The 22,865-nt window shown below is 40.8% G+C and overlaps 1 protein-coding gene across 7 annotated transcripts in view; it reads left to right on the top strand.

Annotated features, from left to right (window-relative positions):
- The window catches only part of ASB3 (ankyrin repeat and SOCS box containing 3), a 65,092-nt gene that overhangs the window by 29,335 nt on the left and 12,892 nt on the right, over positions 1-22,865 (top strand). For 5 of the 7 annotated variants that reach the window (XM_060754551.2, XM_060754552.2, XM_060754555.2 and 2 more), the window contains exons 3-4: positions 9,883-10,041; positions 19,989-20,101. In XM_060754551.2, the coding sequence (XP_060610534.2) occupies positions 9,883-10,041; positions 19,989-20,101 (272 nt within the window). Of the gene's footprint in view, positions 1-4,834; positions 5,042-9,882; positions 10,042-19,988; positions 20,102-22,865 lie in introns of all 7 variants that reach the window. The other 2 variants (XM_060754550.2, XM_067462967.1) reach the window with 1 other exon arrangement.

Consider the following 22,865-nt stretch of genomic DNA (forward strand, 5'->3'; position numbering starts at 1 on the left):
ACACAACAAGATGCATCCATAGCAGACACTCTGCTGGCTGTTGTATTGGATCACACGTCCAAGGGTCTAGGACTGTAGCATTTGTTGGATTTTCTTGGTGGGTTTGTAGATTGTTTGTATGTTGTGCTTCCTCATCAGCTTCCCTATGCGGTCAGTGGTTCCCTTGAAGTATGGCAGGAACACTTTTCCTCTGGGTGGATCTTCAGCTTGACTCTCGTGGCTTGTTCTTGGTCTTGCAGCTCTTCTGATGTCTGAGGTGGAGTATCCATTGGCCTGGAGAACCCAGTTGAGGTGGTTCAGTTCATTTTGGAGGAGGTGCTACGTTCAGCAAAGGACAAGAGGGATCCTCTCACTTCTGCAGGAGTCTACCGTATACCATGCAGCTGTGGACAAGTCTACATAGGGACCACCAAACGCAGCATTGCCCAAACACAAATCAAGGAACATGAAAGGCACTGCAGACTACTTCAACCAGAGAAGTCAGCCATAGCAGAGCACCTGATGAACCAACCTGGACACAGCATATTATTTGAGAATACTCCCCGGGACCACACCAACAACCACCATGTCAGACTACACAGAGAAGCCATTGAAATCCACAAGCATGTGGACAATTTCAACAGAAAGGAAGAGACCATGAAAATAAACAAAATCTGGCTACCAGTATTAAAAAACTCTAAAATTACAACAGCAAAACAACAGAGAGGAAACAACCAGGCACACCTTAACACCTCTCAACAGGGGATTTTCCCAGGCTCAGCCAGGCTTTCAAATGCTAATGAAGGTGATCAGTTGAAACATTCACACCTAGCTCCAGCAGGGAAGAGCTCCTTGCCCCACCCCAGCCATTCCACAGATATATAAACCCATTTTCCTACTTCCAACAGACCTCACTACCTCTGAGGATGCTTGCCATAGATGCAGGCAAAACGTCAGGAGAAATGCCTCTGGAACATGACCCTATAGCCCGAAAAAACCCACAAGAACTTATTATTTATTTATTTCTCGCATTTCTACCCCGCCCTTCTCAACCCCCGAGGGGGAACTCAGGGCGGCTTACAAAAGGCACAATTCGATGCCAACACAACAATAAGATAAAAAACATATATCAACTGTAATTAAAACAGTTAAAACAATCCATTATATGTTACAATCCATAAAACCAATCTAGTGCTCAATGTTTGGCAGCTCAGAGTCCGTAAATTCAATTCCACATTGTCAAATCCATTGATTCTAGTCGTTGTTTGTCCTTTGTCCATCTGCCAGATTACCCGAAAGCCTGGTCCCAAATCCATGTTTTTAATTTCCTTCTAAAGGAGAGGAGGGATGTCGATGACCTAATTTCCACAGGGAGTGAATTCCATAGGTGAGGGGCCACCACCGAGAAGGCCCTGCTCCTCGTCCCCACCAACCTCACTTGTGATAGAGGTGGGGCCGAGAGCAGCCCCCCCCCCCCCAGAAGATCTTAAATTCCGAGGCGGGACGTAGAAGGAGATGCGTTCGGACAGATACGCTGGGCCGGAACCGTATAGGGTTTTGTAGGTCAAAACCAGCACTTTGAATTGTGCTCGGAACTGGATCAGCGGCCAGTGGAGCCAGCTACAAAAGACCACCCTACTCAGATCTGCACGAATTATTCTCCAATGCATCACACAGTCCTAGACACTTGGGAAATGTCAGACGTGTGATCCAATACAACAGCCAACATAGTGATCTTGTTTGCTGTGTACAAATCTTGTTGTGTTTCAATTAATAATAATAAGGTCACTCTCCTCAGATCTGCATGCATTATTCGCTGATACATCACACAGTCCTAGACTCTTGGGAAGTGTCTGATGTGTGATCAAATACAAAAGTCAGCATAGTGATCTTGTTTGCTATGTACTAATCTTGTTATGTATCCAATAATAATAATAATAATAATAATAATAATAAGAAGAAGAAGAAGAAGAAGAAGAAGTAAAGGTGGTCCCAGTGGTGACTGGCACACAGGGTGCAGTGCCTAAAGACCTTAGCTTGCACTTATAAACAATTGGTGCTGACCATCTGTAAGCTGTAAAAGGCCACCCTACTTTAAACTGGATTATATGAGTCCTCACTGCCAGATAATCTGGGGTAAACAGAAAACCTGGGAGCAGATCTTGGGATATAGGGCCCTCCTGGAAGGGCCCCTAGACACTTGGGAAGTGTCTGATGTGTGATCCAATATAAAAGCCAGCATAGTGACCTTGTTGGCTGTGTACTTGTTATGTATCAAACAACAACAACATTATGTGCCACAAATACCATCTACCTGTGACAAAGAACTGATGGGCTCACAAGCCTGAAAAAGTTACAGAAAATGAACGTGTCAAATTACTCTGGGACTTCTGAATTCAGACTGAGTTTTGAAGCACAATACTGAGAAAAACAAAGTATGGATCATTGAGATTGCAATCCCAGGTGACAGCAGAATTGATGAGAAGCAATTGGAAAAGCTGACATGATATGAGGATTTAAAGATTGAACTGCAAAGACTCTGGCGCAAACAAGTAAAGATGGTCCCAGTGTGATTTGTAATTTGGTTGGAATTCAGAACTCCCATAGCATAAAATCCTTCATAATCCTACAAATCCCAGGATGCCATTGGAAGGGGCCACAGCAATTAGAATGGTAGCAAACTGCAATGAATTTGCCCACCTCTCCTTCCTCTTTTTTTGGAAGTGTCTTTTCAAATGCTCTTTTGTTTATACAGTACTATGATGTGAAGGCTGCTGAAAGGTCCTGCTTTTAGTTTTGAAAGAGAAGTAGCCATTTATCTTTAACACTATTGGAACTCCAGTATTTGAAGAAGTTCTCTACCTTTGCTGGAAAGATTTCTTCAGATGAGTTTGTCATTAGTTCCCTTTAGGCTGAGACAGCATGACTTCCCCAAAGTTCACTCAATGGGTGAACCTTGGACAAGGTTGAAAGGGGATTTGGATCCTGGTCTTTAAACCACTGCATCATACTGGCTTTGCAACCGATATGACGACTGAATAATTTCCAATTTCACAGTATGAATTCTTCAGCTATTAAATTGTATTGTCGAAGACTTTCATGACCGGAATCCATGGGTTGTTGTAGGTTTTTCCGGGCTATATGGCCATGTTCTGGAGGCAATTTTTCTCCTGACGTTTCGCCTGCATCTATGGCCTCATTACCTCTGAGGATGCTTGCCATAGATGCAGGCGAAACGTCAGGAGAAAAATTGCCTCCAGAACATGGCCATATAGCCCGGAAAAACCTACAACAACCCTATTAAATTGTAAATTTCTGGGCTGTTGTGTGGTTTCTGGGCTGTGTGGCCATGTTCTAGCAGCATTTTCTCCTGACATTTCAGCTGCATCTGTGGCTGGCATCTTCAGAAGATCAGAAATGTTTACTTGCAACTCATGCTGGAGGTATTAAAGGCACCAGATCCTCTATGGTTTTATTTATTTATTTATTTATTTACGGCGCTTATATGCCGCCCTTCTCACCCCGAAGGGGACTCAGAGCGGCTTACAATATATATTTTCATACAATATATTATATTATTAGCAAAGTACAATATCAGTATATATTACTATATTGCACTATACCATTATATTGTAATATTATTAGTAATATTACATGTAATTAAATATATAATTATAATTATAATATTGAATTAGAAGCTAAGAAGATTATAATATTATAATATTAATATAATATTAATATAATATAATATTATAATATTGGTTTTAGAAGCTAAGCATGGTCTGCCGCAGTTTCTATTTGGATGGGAGCCTGCCAGTGAATACCAGGTGCTGTAGGCTGTATTTCAGAGGAATGAAGGAATGCCCAAAGCTGCCTCTTAGGTATTCTTTGCCTAAGAAAACCCTATGAAATTCATGGGGTCGCCATAACTTGACAGCCAACTTGAAGACATATACACAAACACACTGTAACATTAAATGTAATCCAAGCACAAATGTTATAGGAAATAATGACGTTGGAATGATATGTGTTGAAAGTGCTTTGACTGTGTGTTACTATTTGGCAGGGAGTTGGATTGACTGGTCCTTGTTGTGTATTCTAACTCCATGATTGTATAATAATGGTAAACATGTCTCAGTCTTACTCATATATCACCAGCATGTCCTTCTCTGAATCAGGGTGAGATGCGGCTCATCCTTCCCCTGTGCCCATGGGGTACTAGTGTTATATAATAAGATGATCTGACATAAATATTTATTGCCTGTTATTTTGTTTTCTATCTGAACAAGTCAGTGCCTCGATATAGCTCTGTATATGAAACTGAGATATTCCGTCACCAGCCTTGTCCGCATAAGGCTGTATATATCTTCTTAGAAGTAAATCATTTTGAGTTTACTGCCAGGTAAATAGCCTCAGCATACTTGAAAGGAATCACATTGAAATTAAGTGGGCCTTCTAACAAAATGTGGCTAGATCAATCTGTTAATTCTTCAAACATTTTAATTTATTAGAGGTTGGAGACTTGGATCAGTGAAGGATAATTGTAGAATTTCACATCTTTTTCATCTAGGGCATGGCCTATCAGCGATAGTTTTCAGACATCAAAGCAGTTTGAAGTTAAGACTTCAAATGTCAGTGAGATATAAAGCAGTATCTTCATTACACATATTTGAGAGGACTTCCTTCAGATTAATTTATAATAGAGGCTCCATCAGATAAGTTTGACTGAGTGGATTTGTACTCCAGTGGAGTGTAATGTTTGCCGAGATAATGAATGTTGTTGACTTCCTGATCTCCAATACCTTTGAGGGATATGTGTTTATATTTTTCCTCCTTCTCTTTTCCTTTTTGTTAGATTTCTAAAAAATGGATTTTACAGAGGCCTATTCTGACAGATGCTCTGCTGTTGGCCTTGCAGCTAGAGAAGGTGATGTCAAATGTTTGAAGAAGCTCATCAGACAAGGATATAGTATTGATGTTCCCGATAACCGAGGTTGGATGCCAATCCATGAGGCAGCCTTTCATAACACAAGCAAATGCCTGAAGCATTTAATCTGTGCAGGTGAGATAAAATGGGGGGAAAATAAAGTAAGGAAGGCAAGTTTCTGTTTCCAGAGACTCTAGTACTGGAGTATGAAAGGCCCCAGAAAATTCAGGATTGTCAACAAGGATGTGGCATCTCTTTCATCCCAAAAGTCAGGTCCATTTTCAGAGAAGATATTGGAGTCTTTAATTTATTGATGGGTGAAGCTGAAATGCAAAAAAGGTGAGGGTCAAAATACCAAGTTATTAAATCTTTTAGAGCTAGTACTTGAGCCTTAGAATGGGAAAAACTTTAGAGGAAAAAACTGCACAACTGGGAGACTCCCAAACAATGATGCCATTGAGAAGAAGGCATGGCCATGTATACAACCTGAGAGAGCCAGATGAGAACAGAGGATCTAAGGTTCCCTACTCCTAGTTTACAATTTAGTTGGCACTATCTTCTGAAGTGTAGACCAGGAGTACATGGAATACATGGATAGAGAGCTGCCAGATGTACAAACTGGGTTTAGAAAAGGCAGAGAAATGAGAGACCAAATTGCCAATATCAGTTAGATAATCGAGGAAGGTAGGGAGTTTCAGAAAGAAAAAAACCCCATCTGTTTCTATTCGAAAGCCTTTGACTGTGTGAATCATAATAAACTGTGGCAAGTTCTTGGTGAGATGGGATCCCAAGACCCCTTCTCTGTCTCCTGAGGAATTTGTATAATGACCAAGTAACAACAGTAAGAACAGACCACGGAAGACTTGGAAAGGAATACAGCAGGGCTGTATACTGTCACATATTCAACTTGTTTGCAGAACACATCATGCGACGTGTGGAAATTGATGAATCCAAGGCTGGAGTTAAAATTGCTGAAAGAAACATTAGCAACCTTAGATTTGCAGATGATACTACTTTGATGGCTGAAAGCAAGAAAGTGCTGGGGAGCCTTGCAACCAAGGTGGAAGAAGAAAGCACAAAAGCTGGGTTGCAGTTAAACATAAAAAACCCAAGATGATGGCAACCAGACTGATTGATAACCTGCAAATAGAGGGAGAAAACATGGAGGCAGTGGTAGACTTTGTATTTCTAGGTGCGAAGATTACTGCTAACACAGACTACAGTCAGGAAAGAGAGCAATGACCAATCTCAATAGAAGAGTTAAGAGTAGAGACATCACACTGGTGACAAAGATCCGCATAGTTAAAGCAATGGCATTTCTCATCGTGACGTATGGATGTGCGAGCTGGACCATAAGGAAGGCTGAGCGAAGGAAGATAGGTGCTTTTGAACTGTGGTGTTGGAGGAAAATTCCGAGAGTGCCTTGGACCACGAGAAGATCAAACCAGTCCACACTCCAGGAAATAATGCCAGACTGCTCACTGGAGGGAATGATATTAGAGGCAAAGGTAAAGTACTTTGGCCACATAATGAAAAGATAGGAAAGCTCGGAGAAGACAATGAAGCTGGGGAAATGGAAGAAAAAAGTAAGAGGGGCCGACCAGGGGCAAAATGGATGGATGTTATCCTTGAAGTGACTGGCTTGACTTTGAAGGAACTGGGGATGGTCATGGCTGACAGAGAGCGCTGGCATGGGCTGGTCCATGAGGTCACAAGGAGTCGGAAGCAACTGAACGAATAAACAATAACAAAAACCTTCTGAAGTATGTTCTTTAGAAATGAACAGTGCTCACCTTGCCTTGTGATGGATTGAAATAGGAGATGATTTTTCCTTAAAAGAGTAAAAGTGTCTAGAAGTTCTTTGGCCTCTGAAGCCTGAATCCTCTTACTGATCCCAACAGCCTGTTGAATCAATAGTCGAGTTCTAAATCCATGCAGATGTAAATGGGATTGTAGGATTCATACACTAAAATACAGAATTTCAATACTGTGTTGACGGGGATGTTGTAAGAGCTAAGATGCTCTGCTATCCATCTGGAATTCTCTGGTTTAAATATCCCACTAACAGACTTTATCCAGAAGCAGGAAATGTAGGAGGAAGTTAGAATGTATGAAAGGAAGAGGTGAAAGGGGGAGAGGAGTCAAGGAGCTCTAGTGAATGTATAACCCCGTGGCATGGTTTGAGTTCATATGCAAACTGACTTACTGTTTGGTGGACAAAGTCTCTGTCAGTAAAAATGCATTACAGCCTTCTGTGAAGTTTAAACCGTTCGCTAAGATCCAAATTACACAGTTAAATCTTTCATTTATGAAATGCTTCTGCCCATGACCACTCTGTAGCAAGAACAGAAATAGGCAGCCTGGTGCCCTCCAGGTAGTTTTGATGGCAGCTCCCATAATACTATTAGCAATTTCGACTAGAGTTCATAAGAATTGTGTTCCAAGGCTAGATGAGCTGTTAGCTCCTATATAGAGAAAGTATAAAAAGGCAATCTCTTTACAGAAGTCTGAAGAGGAACAATCCATTGTAGCTGCTCCCAGCTCTATCCCCACAAGTATATGTAGACAGTGTCTTCTGAACAGTCTTAAAGCAGCAGGAGGAAAACTTTGCTTTCCACACATTTTGGATTTCAACACATAGAATCCCTTGCCACTAGGCATGCTGTAAAGGGCTGCTGGGAAATGAAATCCAAAACATCTGGAGGGCCAAAGACGCTGCAGTTTTGCCTTAAAGAGGAGGAAAATCTAGTATGAAAACATTTTCCTTTTCCTGTTGGCCATGCTAGGCTGAGAATGGTGGGAGCTGTAGTAAACATGTAAGGAGGACATCAACTTGCAGAAGGGTTTCTCTAAGGCAGGGGTTCTCAAACCTTTTCAGCAGTGGAGCCCTTTTTGAAGCCATCAAAGTTTCTTGTGGATTCCCAAGAAATGTTTATATATTTTATCATATATTATATTATATATAATGTATATTTATCAGGCATGGACTGGGCCAGTGGCAGATGGATGGAGAGCTTTTGTGAACTGATTCACACAGTGAAAAAGAAAAAGAAAAAAAGGAAATAAAGTAAGAACAATACAATATTTAAAATGAAGAATAATTTTAACCAGAAATAACTTAACAGTATTTCAGTGGAAGATCCAAGGGGCCATGCAGCCCAACTCTTTTCTACCACGCAGGAAGAGTACAATCAAAGCACCCCCAACAGATGGCCACCCAGCCTTTGTAGTAGTAGTAGTAGTAATAATAATAATAATATAATAATAATAATAACCATAATAGCTGAAACCGCAGAGGCCATCCAGTCCAACCCCCTTCTGCCATGCAGGAAAATTGCAATCAAAGCACCCCCAACATATGGGTACCCAGCTTTTGTAATAATAATAATAATAATAATAATAATAATAATAATAAAATAATTATAATAGTAGAAACCCCAGAGGCTATCTGGTCTTTTCCCATGCAGGAAAATCGCAAAACACCCCCAACAGATGGTCTTCCAAGCCTTTGTTGGAATAAGAATAATAGAAATCTGAGGGAGGCATGGAAAAGGGTCTGGCTGGTGGGGAAGAAAGAGTCTATGCCAGTGGTTCTCAACCTGGGGTCCCCAGATGTTTTTGGCCTACAACTCCCAGGGATCCTAACAGCTGGTAAACTGGCTGGGATTTCTGGGAGTTGTAGGCCAAAAACATCTGGGGACCCCAGGTTGAGAACCACTGGTCTATGCCCTGGGAGGATGCTGCTGCTGTTTCCAGCAGCTCAAAACTTTAATTTTCCTGCATTTCCTGCAAGAGGAGGAAAGAGGAGGTGACAAGAAGCAGCATGGTGCTGCGGAGCCCTTCATTATCATCCACGGAGCCCCAAGGGCTCCCTGGAGCACAGTTTGAGAACCGCTGTCCTAAGACTTTCTCCAAGGTTTTCTCTTCCTCTACCCATTCTCTCTACAAGCATGCAGCTTTTTTAGTTTCCAGAAATGTGGTGCCAGCTATTGGAAAACGATTTTGTTTTCACATAAACGCTGTTTTCCTCCACCTTCATTCTCTTTGTAAATGTGAAAAGTGACCAGTAACTTGGAATTTTTGCAAAGCATTTAATTTTCTATTCAGATAATACTTTTTCCTAATGTCAGGACACAAGGCAACTGATAATATGAGTTAATAGAATTGATGGTTCAAAAGTTTTTTTTAAAAAAAAATTCTCAAAGAAACATTCATATTAAAACTGTTTTGAAAAGGCAATTAAAAGGTGAATAATAAGAATAAGAATAATGATACAAGTAAAGTTACTGTCTGGTGGACAAAGGTATTTCTGTTTTTAACTTTCTGCTACAGACTGTTGACACTCAAATGTCTGAATAAACAGAAAGGTCTTCATTTGGTGGCAGAAAGAGAACTTCCCTTGGGAATGAATTCCTAAATTTGGAGAAGCTCTCAAGAAGGTTGCCTACTGTGTCCTGACCAAATATTCCTGTGATGATGGTGGGACTAAGAGAAAGCCCTCTCCCAAAGATCTTAAGACTTTCAGATAGTTTGAATCCATAGGTCTTGATCACTAAGTTGAGTTGTGTCAGAAACAAACCAGTATCTAGTGAAGTTGTTTTCAGAGGGAAATTATACATTTCCCTGTAACGCCATACTACAATGTTAGAAATCTCTCTGGAGTTAGTGAAAAGCAGGCTTATGACACTTTTTAAGGCAAGGGATTTATTTAATAATAATAATAATAATAATAATAATAATTTATTTATTTGTAACCTGCCCTATCTCCCCAAGGGGACTCAGGGCAGTTTCCATTATAAGAAGCAAACATTCATTGCCATAATAACACAGACAAACAACAAATCAATCAATCAACACCATCAATAAATCAATATCAGTATAAACTTATAATAACTAGCCAGTAATAACCAAAAAGTAAGAACTTAAATAAACACATATATTTTAAACAATGTTTCCTCTTCTGTTGTTCTATTTAGCACCTTCTGATAACTACATAAGGTCAAAAACGTTTGAAGGCACTAGTTCATTACATCTTTCGGCAAGACGGGGGAGCTTGGAGTGTGCAGCTCTTCTCCTGGAATCTGGAGCTGACCCTAATGAGCTGACTAACGATGCAACAACACCTTTATTTTTAGGTGAGTAAGTATAGTTGTTTGTGCTTAAAATAATAATTACAAGTGTAGAAAGCATTGTGATCCCTTGTATCCAAATCTGGTGTGCATTGTTGTGCCTAAATACTTTTGTCATGTTATCTCCAACCAACCATTTTTCCCCTACAGGGCAGGGGATTTATGGGAAAATAAGATAATTTTATGAATTTTCACCAGTTTCCCTTTGCATAGGCTAAAGTTTAATATTTCAATCTATATTTAATGGCTGAATATGCATACTGAAACCTTTATCCATCATGCAGGTGTGTTTCACAAGCCTTCTTTAAATCAATCAGAATACATATTTGGTAGCACCTCACAAACACACTCTGTATCGTTTCCTGAAAACGTGGTGCAATGCATCAAGATGTTTCCATACATACATACTTACATACATCCTTCCTCTTTGTAGATAAAATGCATATGTTTAACACAGAGCTTTCCAGACATTTCATGTTGGTGGCACATTGTTTAGACATGGAAGATTTTTTGACTAAATAATTCAGTTTTACTAACAAACCGGAAATTCAACGAACATTGTAAAAGAGATAGGGACGCATACATACATTGTCATATGGAAACACAACATATCTCATGAAAACCTTTTATTAATATATTTTCAAAATATTGGATTTATTGCTTTTTTCACATACTTAGAAGCTTGTACTTAGAAGCATGACTTTTTAAAATATGGTGGTTATATTTGTGGGATATTCAGCCAACCCACATATGTGCATCTCCAGATACATGGTAGGGCTGGTTAGAAGATTTCAGTTTCCACAGTTCCTAACAGCCTACTTGGAGGGCTGAAATTTGCCTGTGTCTGATCTAGACCAACCCCCTGCCATGCAGGAAAAGCACAATCAAAGCACTCTCGACATATGGCTGTCCAGCCTCTGTTTAAAACCCTCCAAAGAAGGAGCATCCCCTACACTCCAAGACAGAGAGGTGGTATCTAATGGTATATCACTGTTAGGGTTATCAGATTTTAGTAAGTATAATAATGAATAGATTATTTATTAGATGAATAGATGAATTCATTAAGGCAAATATCTGCCCTATAGATATAGGAGGATGAGACCTGTGGTTATGGCAATGACTCAAGAGTGAGAGGAGGTGGGAGGAAATAAAATTGGAGCTAAAAATATCTGCCTCTGTTCAATGAAGCAATAGATTTTATAAGACAAGGAAGGTGTATCCTAGAACCTTAATGGCCTATCTCTACCTTTACTCTTCCCTTTAGGCACATAGCTGTCTGTGCAAATGGAACTGTAAGTCTATGCTTCCAACAGTGTTATTGGGCATCATCCAAATGTGTGTCTCATGGAGTGCAGTGCATACTTTAGATCGGGGGTCCTCAAACTTTTTAAACAGAGGGCCAGGTCACAGTCCTCAAACTGTTGGAGGGCCGGATTATCATTTGAAAAAAAAACATGAATGAAATCCTATGCACACTGCACATATCTTATTTGTAGTGCAATAAAATAAAATAAAAGCAATACAATAATTGAAATGAAGTACAATTTTAACAAATATAAAATTATTAGTATTTCAATGGGAAGTGTGGGCCTGCTTTTGGCTGATGAGATAGGATTGTTGTTGTTATTGTTGTTGTGTGCTTTCAAGTCGTTTCAGCCTTAGACTGACCCTGAGCGAGGGCCGGGTAAATGACCTTGGGGGGCTGTATCCAGCCCTCGGGCCTTAGTTTGAGGACCACTGCTTTAGAGTCTCAGTTTTGCACCTGGCTCTGCCAACAGTTAAAAAACCTTGTCCATGGTCTGCAGCATGAAAAAATATTGAATAAGGACAACTTTTCTGCATGGCTCACTAAGTCCCATTCTCAAGCTATATAATCTCTAGTTCCAGGCCTTGGTAGTGGAGCGATCAGTAAAACATGATAGCTTAGTATGGTTAGAAAAACAGAGGTAATTACTTCTTCTTCTTCTTCTTCTTCTTCTTATTATTATTATTATTATTATTATTATTAATTTCTACCCCGCTCTTCTCGACCCCAAAGGGGACTCAAGGCGGCTTACAAAATGCAGCATTCCTCCTACTCACTGGCTAATAGATAGCTAAAACTATCTAAAAACTCTGCTTGGTTATTCAGGTTGTCTTTTAAATTACGGAATTGTCATAGCTCCATAGTGCCACCCATGTAACTGTTTCCAAATACAGGAGAGCATTTGTGCTTTCTTGATTTAATGGCCTGGCTTCTGCACATTAACCAGCTGATTCAATAAGCGTTTACTCAAAAATGAATTTGTTCTTATAGAATTAGAGAAACAAAGTGCTGGCCATTTCTTTTATGCTGCAATTTGTACCAACAAAGTAATTGATTTCTCCATTAGTAGGCACTCTTCGCAGAAGATCCAATGAGACTTTGTTAAATCTCTGTTAAAAGAATGGGTCTGTCAGTATTATTGAAAAGGTAGCTAAATTCTGTAATACTTATGAGAAATAACTTTGGATTCTTTTGTGATTTTATTTGTGTCCTTATTATTTTAACCTTTTTATTAGCTTTTATTGGTTTTTGTACCAACCTCTATTAGCTGTGACCACAAGATTTATTCCTGCTTATTTATATTTATTATTCCTGTTTATCAGTTACATTTATATCCCACTTTTCCTCCCAAGAACCCAAGGCATGGTATCTATAGTTCTCTTCTGCCCTGTTTTATTATTTGTATCAGCCCTGTGAGATAGATCAGCCAGCAAATTTCTTTCTTATCTGCTTATTTTGTCTCCAATATTGAACTCATATCTTAGTAGATACTTGAATTGGATTTCCTAAGTCCCAGTCTAACATGCTTAGCACTGTGTTAACCATGCTATAGTGCATTTCTCAGCCTGGGAGACCCCTGGGGGTCACGAGGGGGTGTTAGAGGGGTCGCCAAAGACCATAAGAAAACACAGTATTTCTGTTGATCATGGGGGATCTGGGTGGGAAGTTTTGCCCAATTCTATCATTGGTGGGGTTCAGAATGCTCTTTGATTATAGGTGAACTATAAATCCCAGAAATTACAACTCCCAAATGTCAAGTTCTATTTCCCCCAAACTCCACTAGTATTCACATTTGGGCATATTGAGCATTTGGGCATATTAACTATTCTAAAATATTATGCAGCCAATAAAGCCCTGTGATTTCATAGAATCATAGAATCATAGAATCAAGAGTTGGAAGAGACCTCTTGGGCCATCCAGTGCAACCCCCTGCCAAGAAGCAGGAATATTGCATTCAAATCACCCCTGACAAATGGCCATCCAGCCTCTGCTTAAAAGCTTCCAAAGAAGGAGCCTCCACCACATTCCGGGGCAGAGAGTTCCACTGCTGAACGGCTCTCACAGTCAGGAAGTTCTTCCTAATGTTCAGATGGAATCTCCTCTCTTGCAGTTTGAAGCCATTGTCCTAGTCTCCAAGGAAGCAGAAAACAAGCTTGCTCCCTCCTCCCTGTGGCTTCCTCTCACATATTTATACATGTGAATACATTTTGCAGGTAGTTTGGTGAAAAATGTTAACCCAACATGTGACTGGCTTGAAAGAGTTGGAATGGGAAATAAATGTAATGGGGCCCTTATTTGAATCCATGGCACAAATGCTTCTGGAGAAGACGGTACACTTTGTATTACTGTTTCTAAAAGGAACTGAAGAGATGTAGATGGGAGAGAAGGCGTGATTTGAGAAGATTTACTGAAAAGTAAAATACAAAGAATGTTAAACAGTAACTACGAGCTTCTATGAAGCTTTGCTTTTAAGTCAACTTGTTAGTATTTTACATAGTAAAGGTACAGGTTTCCCCTTGACATTTAAGTCTAGAGGGGTGGTGCTCATCTCCATTCTAAGCCAGAGCCGACGTTGTCCTTAGACACCCCATAGGTCATGTAGCAAGGAAGTTTCAATGTGAGCAAATGTACAGTGATGTTTAAATCCAGACTTCATTTATATGCTAATAAGATTTGAATTGGTAATGAAAATAATAATAAAAATCTAATAAAACTTTATTTATATTCCACCCTCTCTCCCCAAAGGGACTCAGAGCATAGTATTTTACATAGTAAAGGTACAGGTTTCCCATGACTGCATAGAGCGCCGTTACCTTCCCACAGAAGTGGTACCTATTGATCTACTGAAATTTGCATGTTTTCGAACCGCCACTTTGGCAGAAGCTGGGGCCAGCAGCGGGAGCTCACTCCGCTCCTCAGATTCGAACCATCAACCTTTCAGTCAGCAAATTCAGCAGCTCAGCTGTTCAACCCACTGCGCCATTAGAGGGACCCAGTATTTTACATATTGATTCATAAATAAATAAATACTGTTTGTTTAGGCATGCCTAATTCTTTGGACAACTATCTCTAGTATTGTTAGAGTGATAAAGAAAGAAATATTGTCAAATGGAGGTCTATTTGGAAATTAAGAAAATTAAATGTGTATCTGAGGATTTTACAGGTTTGTTAGAAATCCCTGGGGAGTTGATCTGAGTTTTTGAATCTCATGATTCATTTTGTATAGAGGAAGAAGGTAAGGTTTCCAAAACAGTTGTAATACTCTGAAGAAACATGTGGGGAAACACTTTCAAAACCACTGTATTTTTCTGGAGAAATATTCCAGTAGCCCATTCTGACTCTGCAAAAATGGTTTTATTTGTTCTAAAAAATCAGTGTTTGGTTTTGGGTAAGAACCCCTCATTTTGGATTCAAGAGGGGGAAAGTTTAAACTGTGGTTGTCAGGAGGTGAAATCCCCTTTTCGGGGTTGCCACTCAAGACCTAGACTTCAAAACAGTGCAGTGCAAATCTGCACAAAAGCCACAGACTTTCAGTGGAATGAGGAGGAAACAACTTTGGAGCACTTCTGGAAATCCCGTCTGAGATCTCTTTGCTATTTTAAGCTTTGTTGTTGTTTTGGTCTCAGATGCTGTTGGATTTTTTTTATTTTCAAAGGATTTTTGAGTCTGTAACAACCTGACGTGAAGGGATTTGGAGCTGTGAATTGGTAGAGTTAATACATCAATGAGAAAGGCCAGTCTGCTGAGGGAATTAAGAGCAGCCAAAGCTTATTCTTGGCTTAATGGAAAGCACAAGTCTTGTCAAGGCTATGAGACTATAATAATCAAATTGGGAAAAGCTGCATGAGAGTGCACACTCTTTACTTTTTCCGTTTTTAAATATGTATTTTAAATACACACTTAAAGCAAATATAGTAAAAGACACAGCTCTATTTGAATGCCTTGTATTAGCACTTTTATGTGTTTGAGTAATAATTCCAGGGGTTATACAAATACATTGGGTCCTTGTTACTTGCTGGGGTTTGCATATAAAGTGCATTTGAAACACAAATGAATTCTGTTTTTAGACTTCGGTCCCATCTTCAAGAGATCTTTATGTACAGTGGGTCCTTAGTATTTGGTTTGGGGGAACCCCTGTGGATCCCAATGTTCAAGTCCCATTATATAGAGTGGTGTGGCAAAATGGTGTCCCTTATGTAAAATGGCAAAACCAAGGTTTGATTTTTGAAAATTTGGAGGAGGGAAATATTTGCAAATCGTGGGTGGTTGACTATGAATACAAAAGCCATGGATTCATAAGCCTGACCGTATGTAAAACTCCCCCACTTTCACCAATACTTCCATCTCATTAAAATATATTTTCTTTAGCTAAAGAAATTATTTTCTTTGTGGCATTCCCCCTGCTCTATTTTTGTCTTTAAATTTCAACATAAGACACATTGAATGTTTGGCACCAGCTAGCATCTTTTTCACAGTTTAGAGTCAAAGATAACAAACAATGTGAGTTAAAAACAAATACACTTAAAATACTAGAAACTCCAAATTTTAAAGCAATTAAACAAACACTCTAAGGGAAAACATTTATGTAATTCTTTAAAATATGATTTTTGCCCATTCTCCAAAAACACAGAATGCCTGCTGTATCCCTGGGACCGGGACCTGGGCTTTTTCTTACCCATGTTTGGAAAAATAAAATGTTATCTCTAAGCATTTTCCAGTTCCTCCAGCGTGATTCTGTGGTGGGCTTCTGCTGGAAGCTGACCACAGAGTACAACTGAAGAACCTAGAAATACTAGAAAGTTATTCTCTCTATGCATATTCTAGATTCTCCAGTATAATTCTATGGGATGCTTCCACTAGATGTTGACCACCCCAATCAAGAGGTGTTCTCTGTAGGTATTTTCTAGTTCCTCCAGCACAATTCTATGGCATGTTTCTGCTGTAACTTGTTTATTTCAATAGGGTTTGTTATTATTCAGTTTTGCATTTCCAAGAATGTTTCCATTGTGGATATAGGCATCATACTATACTTTTTAAATAGCACAATATCTGTTCTTTAGTTATTTATATCTGTTTATATCTATATCTATCTGTGATCATTTATTACCGAGTAGGATTGTCTTCCAGAAGTAGCATCTCGACAGTTGGTCTGTAAGTGACTGCAGAGACTTAATTCTGGATCTGCATGGTCTTTCTCAGGTTACCACAACAAGGGCTTGCTTGACACACCTTCCTTTAGACATGTTTCTCCCTTTGTCCCTTCATTTGTGCCTCTTCAAAATCCACAGCACTGTTGGTAACAGCTGACCCCCAGTTAGAACACTCAAGGACCAGGGCTTTCCAGTTCTTGTTGTTTATTCCACATTTTTTAGGTTAGCTTTATGCTCATCTTTGTATCTCTTGCTGTACACTGACATTTTGTTTTCCATTCTTGACCTAAGAGTAAAGTAACTGCTTTTGCTTCTGTTGTAACTTCGCCCCCTCTGTATTTTTACTCCAGGATCATAATCCGTTTTGCTTTTAATGGACTAAATCCAAATTTAGCCTCAACTGCAACAGACAAATCAATGGGACATAGTAGGTAGTTGAAAACAAGCTGCCTTCATTTCAGTCACAGTATGCTTGTAGTTTTCTAATTTGACAGTTGTTTTTCATGCCATCACAAAACTGAAAAGATCTATTATTTGCTTATCTCTCTTAACAGCACATCACAGTTCCCATCTCGAGCAACAAATGCAATAATTGTATGGCAATTTTTCCTTCAGGCTAAGACAGCTTTAGAAACATCAGTGTGTCTCGCCAGTCATTTTCTGCTACTTCATCAAAGGTTCAAGATCTTATCTGCAGACAGCAGACAAAATGAGAATACTTTCTTGAAAACAGAGTATAGGAAATACATAAGACTGGCCATAAACTAACATTCACTCATTCGCTCTCTATAAATAGAGGGGTTAGAATGTCATCTATCTATCTATCTATCTTTCTAGTATCTGATGTACTAAAAAAAAATATGAAAATTGTGTTCGAACATACAACACAACAGTACTGAAGATTTAAGAGTTATGTCCATCCTATGAATGTTTCCTGGCAAAGGACTTCTCTCAAATCTGGAAAGCTTTGGCTATAAAAGCAAATATGGGTTATGTCTTACTGGATTTTTAAAAAATACTGTATATACCAGTGGTTCTCAACCTGTGGTCCATGGATCACCAGTGGTTCGCAAGAACAAAAATATGGTCAGCAGCCCCATTACCATTACTATACCATTGCCTTGAAACCATGTGGAAACCCTCTTAGAGTGAGGCAATGAGATGTCGGGAGGGGAGAGGCTGACTACCCACAAAAGATTACTACTACCTCATCAGCTCTATATTATTAAATATAGTTTTTGTGGGCAAGCAGATGATGACTACTGGATGGGATATGTTCTATATCAGAAGCTAGAGCTGATGTGGTCTATCCAGTGCAATTTTCTGAATCAGTACCCCAAATAACTAAACCGAATCTAAAGTTGAATGAAAACTGATTCATAACCCTTTTGGACCACTTGGACCAGGGGCCAAGTGGTCCCTGGTCAAAAAAAAGGTTGGGAATCACTGGTATATACTCATCTGTAAGTTGATCTCTTTTATAAGTTGGGGGGAGATTTTGGGTCCCAAATTCTGGCTTTTGATATGAATGTGGATGAGTCAAGGGTCATTCTTCAGATAGAGGAAAGTGCCAGTGCTGCCTTGGGGCCAGCGCCTCTGAGCACTGCCACCATTTCCCCACCCATGCATTCAAAATGGTCTTTTGCCATCCTGGGGGGAGGGAGTCGGTCTCAAAGAAATATCAACACTCTCTGAGCGCTCTTTTGAAGGGAAGTGTCAAAGATTGACCATTACCACATATCATTCTCCCAGCTAGGCATTCAAAAAGTCCAGAAGCACTGGTGAGAAGAGAGCAGAGAGAGTTGGGGCTTCTTTTATTCTTAGGGTGGTGGATTAAGCTCTCATCTTTCACCACTCTACTCAGAGAGGGGAATGGCTTCTTTTTTGACAGAAAACTTAAAGTGTATTATTTACATTGATCGATGGATGATCTTAACAGACTAGAGGGATTGGCCAAAACTAACAAAATGAAGCTCAACAGGCACAAATGCAAGATACTTCACTTAGGCAGAAAAAAATGAAATGCAAAGATACAGAATGTGGGGTACCTGACTTGAATGGGACATGTGTGAAAAACGTCTTTGAGTCCTCATGAACAAGTTAAACATGAGCCAACAATGTGATGCAGCAACTTAAAAAGTCAATGGGATTTTGGCCTGCATAAATAGGAGTACAGTGTCTAGATCCAGGGAAGTCAATCTACTCCTCTATACTGCTTTGGTTGAACCACACCTGTGTCCAATTCTGGGCATCGCAGTTTAAGGGAGATGTTGACAAGCTGGAATATGTCCAGAGCAGGGCAACTGAAATGATCAAGGGTCTGGAGTACAAGCTCTGTGAGGACCAGCTTGAAGAGCTGGGCATGTTTTGTCTGCAGAAGAGAAGGCTGAGAGGAGACATAATGAGGGTCATATATAAAGATGGGAGAGGAAGTCATAGGGAGAAGGGAGCAAGCTTATTTTCTGTTGCCCAGGAAACTAAGACGCGGAACAATGACTTGAAAGGAGAGTCCACCTGAACATTAGGAAGAACTTCCTAACTGTGAGAGCTGTTTAGCAGTGGAACTCTCTTTCCCGGAGTGTGGTGGAGCCTCCTTCTTTGAAGGCTTTTAAACAGAGGTGGATGGCCATCTGCTGGGGGTGCTTTGAATGCAATTTTCCTGCTTCTTGTCAGGGGATTGGACTGGATAGCCCATGAGATGTCTTCCAACTCTGTGATTTATGTGATTCTATGACCTAGGTTGTTTAGAATGATTTTCTGACTAAAATCTCTAGACCAGTGGTTCTCAACCTGGGGTCCCCACATATTTTTGGCCTTCAACTCCCAGAAATCCTAACAGTTGATAAACTGACTGGGATTTCTGGGAGTTGTAGGCCAAAAACATCTGGGGTCCCCAGGTTGAGAACCACTGCTCTAGACTTATACATGCAAATATACACTAGTCTGTTAAACATGAGTATCAGGTATAGATTGAACACAAATTAATCTACACCCATAGGGTAGCTGCCCAACCTGTTCTAACTTCTGTTTCATACTTATTGGGCAACTGTGCCAGAGGAGGTAACAAGATGTAAAGGATTTGCGGCCAAAGATGAACTTGTCTGGTGTGTAGGTCCTTCTTTCATTAACAGTTCCTTTTCTTCGATCTCTACTTACTAAAGGAAATGTCTGGGTCTCTTTGTTATTTTTGTAATTTAAACTTGCATTCCAATTGGAGACGAAGTGATCAGACATGAAGGATTTGATGTATTGGGTGTGCGTTAAATGCATAAAATACAGTTTATAAGTACCTCTGTTGAAATTCACTCATCTTTCATTACTAAATAAATCCAGTGCCTTTTGGGCTTAAATATGGAGTTCCTGTGTAAGACCTGTGGAGTCACACTTTTATATATAGCATGAATTCATTTTGATTTTGTAGCAGAAGACAAAGCACAGGTGATTATGGTAGTGATTAAGATGAATGATGATAATGATTTTTACCTATCTGTTTGAAGCTGTTGAAAATGGACATACTGATGTGATAAAGCTTCTTCTTCAACATGGAGCAAATATTAATGGGTCTCACTGTTGGTCTGAATGGAATTCCTTGCACCAGGCTGCTTTTCAGGTAATCTATAAATCCGTAATTTCATTTCCATATAAATAAAGTTTCTCTCTCCCTTTTTTCCTTCTTCCAAATGACAGCTTTGTGTAGCCTTTGCATTCCATTCCCTTTTCTGATTTATGACAACCTGGTATTGAGAAGTCAGTCTAAATGCAAATGATCATTTTGAATGAGCTGCCATGAGTGTTAGACAGTGAACATTTTAAATAGCCAAAGGATTACACGTGTTTAAGAAATAATCAGATATAACAAGGGAGATAAATTTGTTATTGGACATAAATGTACTTGAAATAATGGGTTTGTCCCATTTTATTTCCTTACATATATCTTATCTTTCATGAACATTTCTATTTTGAAAGTCAGTTAGCAAGCTTACCTTCTATCAGGATCCCAGTGGATGTTTAAAAAAATACGCTGTTCAAAATGATTGCACAGTTTTCATGTTTCCAGTCCAGATCCATAACATCTAGTAACCGCTCTGAGTCGCCTGATGGCTGAGAAGAGCGGTATACAAGTGAAGTAAATAAATAAATAAATAGTATGGCTATGTCCACATCCATTGCTAATTTCAGCCTTGTATTTCTACCTGCCATTAACCAAAAATCAGATACAGAAATATACGATGGATTGCTCCTGGCTTGAGAACAACATGCATAAAAAGATCTAGAGATCTTAGTAGATGAGAAACTATGCATAGGTCAACAGGGTAGCATGGCAGCAAAAACATAATGTACTTTTAGGCTGCATTAACAATTTATTTATTTTATTTATTTATTTGGTGCATTTGTTAACCGCCGCTCTCAGCCCTAGGGCGACTCGCGGCGGTGTACAACATATAAAAAGCATATTTTACAGTCAACTATAACGGCAAAGAACAACAAATCACTAATACATTATCATTTAAATTACACTAAAATAATCCGCTTCGTCTTATCATAGAATCATAACCAATCTCGTAGTCTATATTCCGTTCCAGTTGTCATTTCCAGTTACTGTAGCCTTTAGTTAAATGCCTTCTCGAATAGCCATGTCTTCAGGCTCTTCCGGAAGGACATAAGGGAGGGTGCCTGTCTGATGTCAACAGGGAGGGTGTTCCACAGCCGGGGGGCCACCACTGAGAAGGCCCTATCCCTCGTCCCCGCCAGGCGTGCCTGTGAGGCAGGCGGGATCGAGAGAAGGGCCTCCCCAGACGATCTCAAGGTCCTCGTGGGCTCATAGGCCGAGATGCGGTCCGAAAGGTATTTTGGGCCGGAACCGTTTAGGGCTTTGTAGGATAGCACCAGCACCTTAAATTGGGCCCGGTAGCAGATCGGCAGCCAGTGGAGCTGGAACAGCAAGGGCGTTGTATGCTCCCTGCGTCCTGCTCCTGTTAGTAACATGGCTGCCGCGCGCTGGACTAGCTGAAGCTTCCGGGCCGTCTTTAAGGGCAGCCCCACGTAGAGAGCGTTGCAGTAGTCAAGGCGGGATGTGACCAGAGCGTGTACCACCGTGGCCAAGTCAGACTTCCCAAGGTACGGGCGCAGCTGGCGCACGAGCCTAAGCTGTGCAAATGCTCCCCTGGTCACCGCTGAAACCTGGGGATCCAGGCTCAACGATGAATCCAGGATCACACCCAAGCTGCGAACCTGCGCCTTCAAGGGGAGTGCGACCCCATCCAGCACAGGCTGTAACCCTATACCCTGCTCGGCCTTGCGACTGACCAGGAGTACCTCTGTCTTGTCTGGATTTAATTTCAGTTTGTTCGCCCTCATCCAGACCATTACAGCGGCCAGGCACCGGTTCAGGACCTCGACAGCCTCCTTAGTAGCAGGTGGGAAGGAGTGACAGAGTTGGACATCATCTGCGTACAGATGACACCGCACCCCGAAACTCTGGATGATCTCACCCAGCGGCTTCATGTAGATGTTAAACAGCATGGGGGACAATATAGAGCCCTGAGGAACCCCACAGGTCAAAGGCTGTGGTGTTGAACAGGAGTCCCCCAATAACACCTTCTGGGTACGGCCCTCCAGAAATGACTGGAGCCACTGCAAAGCAGTGCCCCCAAGACCCATTTCTGCAAGGCGCCCCAGAAGGATACCGTGGTCGACGGTATCGAAGGCCGCTGAGAGGTCCAGGAGCACCAACAGGGACTCCCCCTGTCTAGCTCCCGGCGCAGGTCATCCACTAAGGCGACCAAGACCGTCTCGGTACCATGCCCCGGTCTGAAACCAGACTGTGCCGGATCCAGATAATCCGTGTCTCTCAAGAATACCTGGAGTTGTGAGGCCACCACGCTTTCCATGACTTTGCCCAAAAAGGGGAGATTGGAAACAGGCCGAAAGTTGTCAAATTTAGTGGGGTCCAATGATGGTTTCTTCAACAGCGGTTTTATAATAGCCTGTTTTAGGCTCGCTGGAATTTTGCCTTCCCGAAGGGAGGCATTAACCACCACCGTTACCCACTCAGCCAATCCCCCTCTGGCCTCCTTCAGAAGCCAGGATGGGCAGGGGTCTAGGATGGACGTGGTAGGCCTCATTCCTCCGAGTATCTTGTCCACATCCTCGGGCTTCACAAACTGAAAAGAATCCATCAAAATAGGACAAGCAGGTGCTCGTGTCACATCCTCGGAGACTGCATTTAACATGGTGTCCAGCCCAGAACGGATCAAGGCGACTTTGTCTGCAAAGAACCGAGCAAATGCTTCACAGCGCGTGACCGAATTGTCAGGGCTCCCGCCTGAGGTGGCGGGAGTTAAGAGACCTCTGACAATCCGAAACAACTCCGC

This window comes from Anolis sagrei, chromosome 1 (assembly GCF_037176765.1).
Source record: "Anolis sagrei isolate rAnoSag1 chromosome 1, rAnoSag1.mat, whole genome shotgun sequence".
Lineage (NCBI taxonomy): Eukaryota > Metazoa > Chordata > Lepidosauria > Squamata > Dactyloidae > Anolis > Anolis sagrei.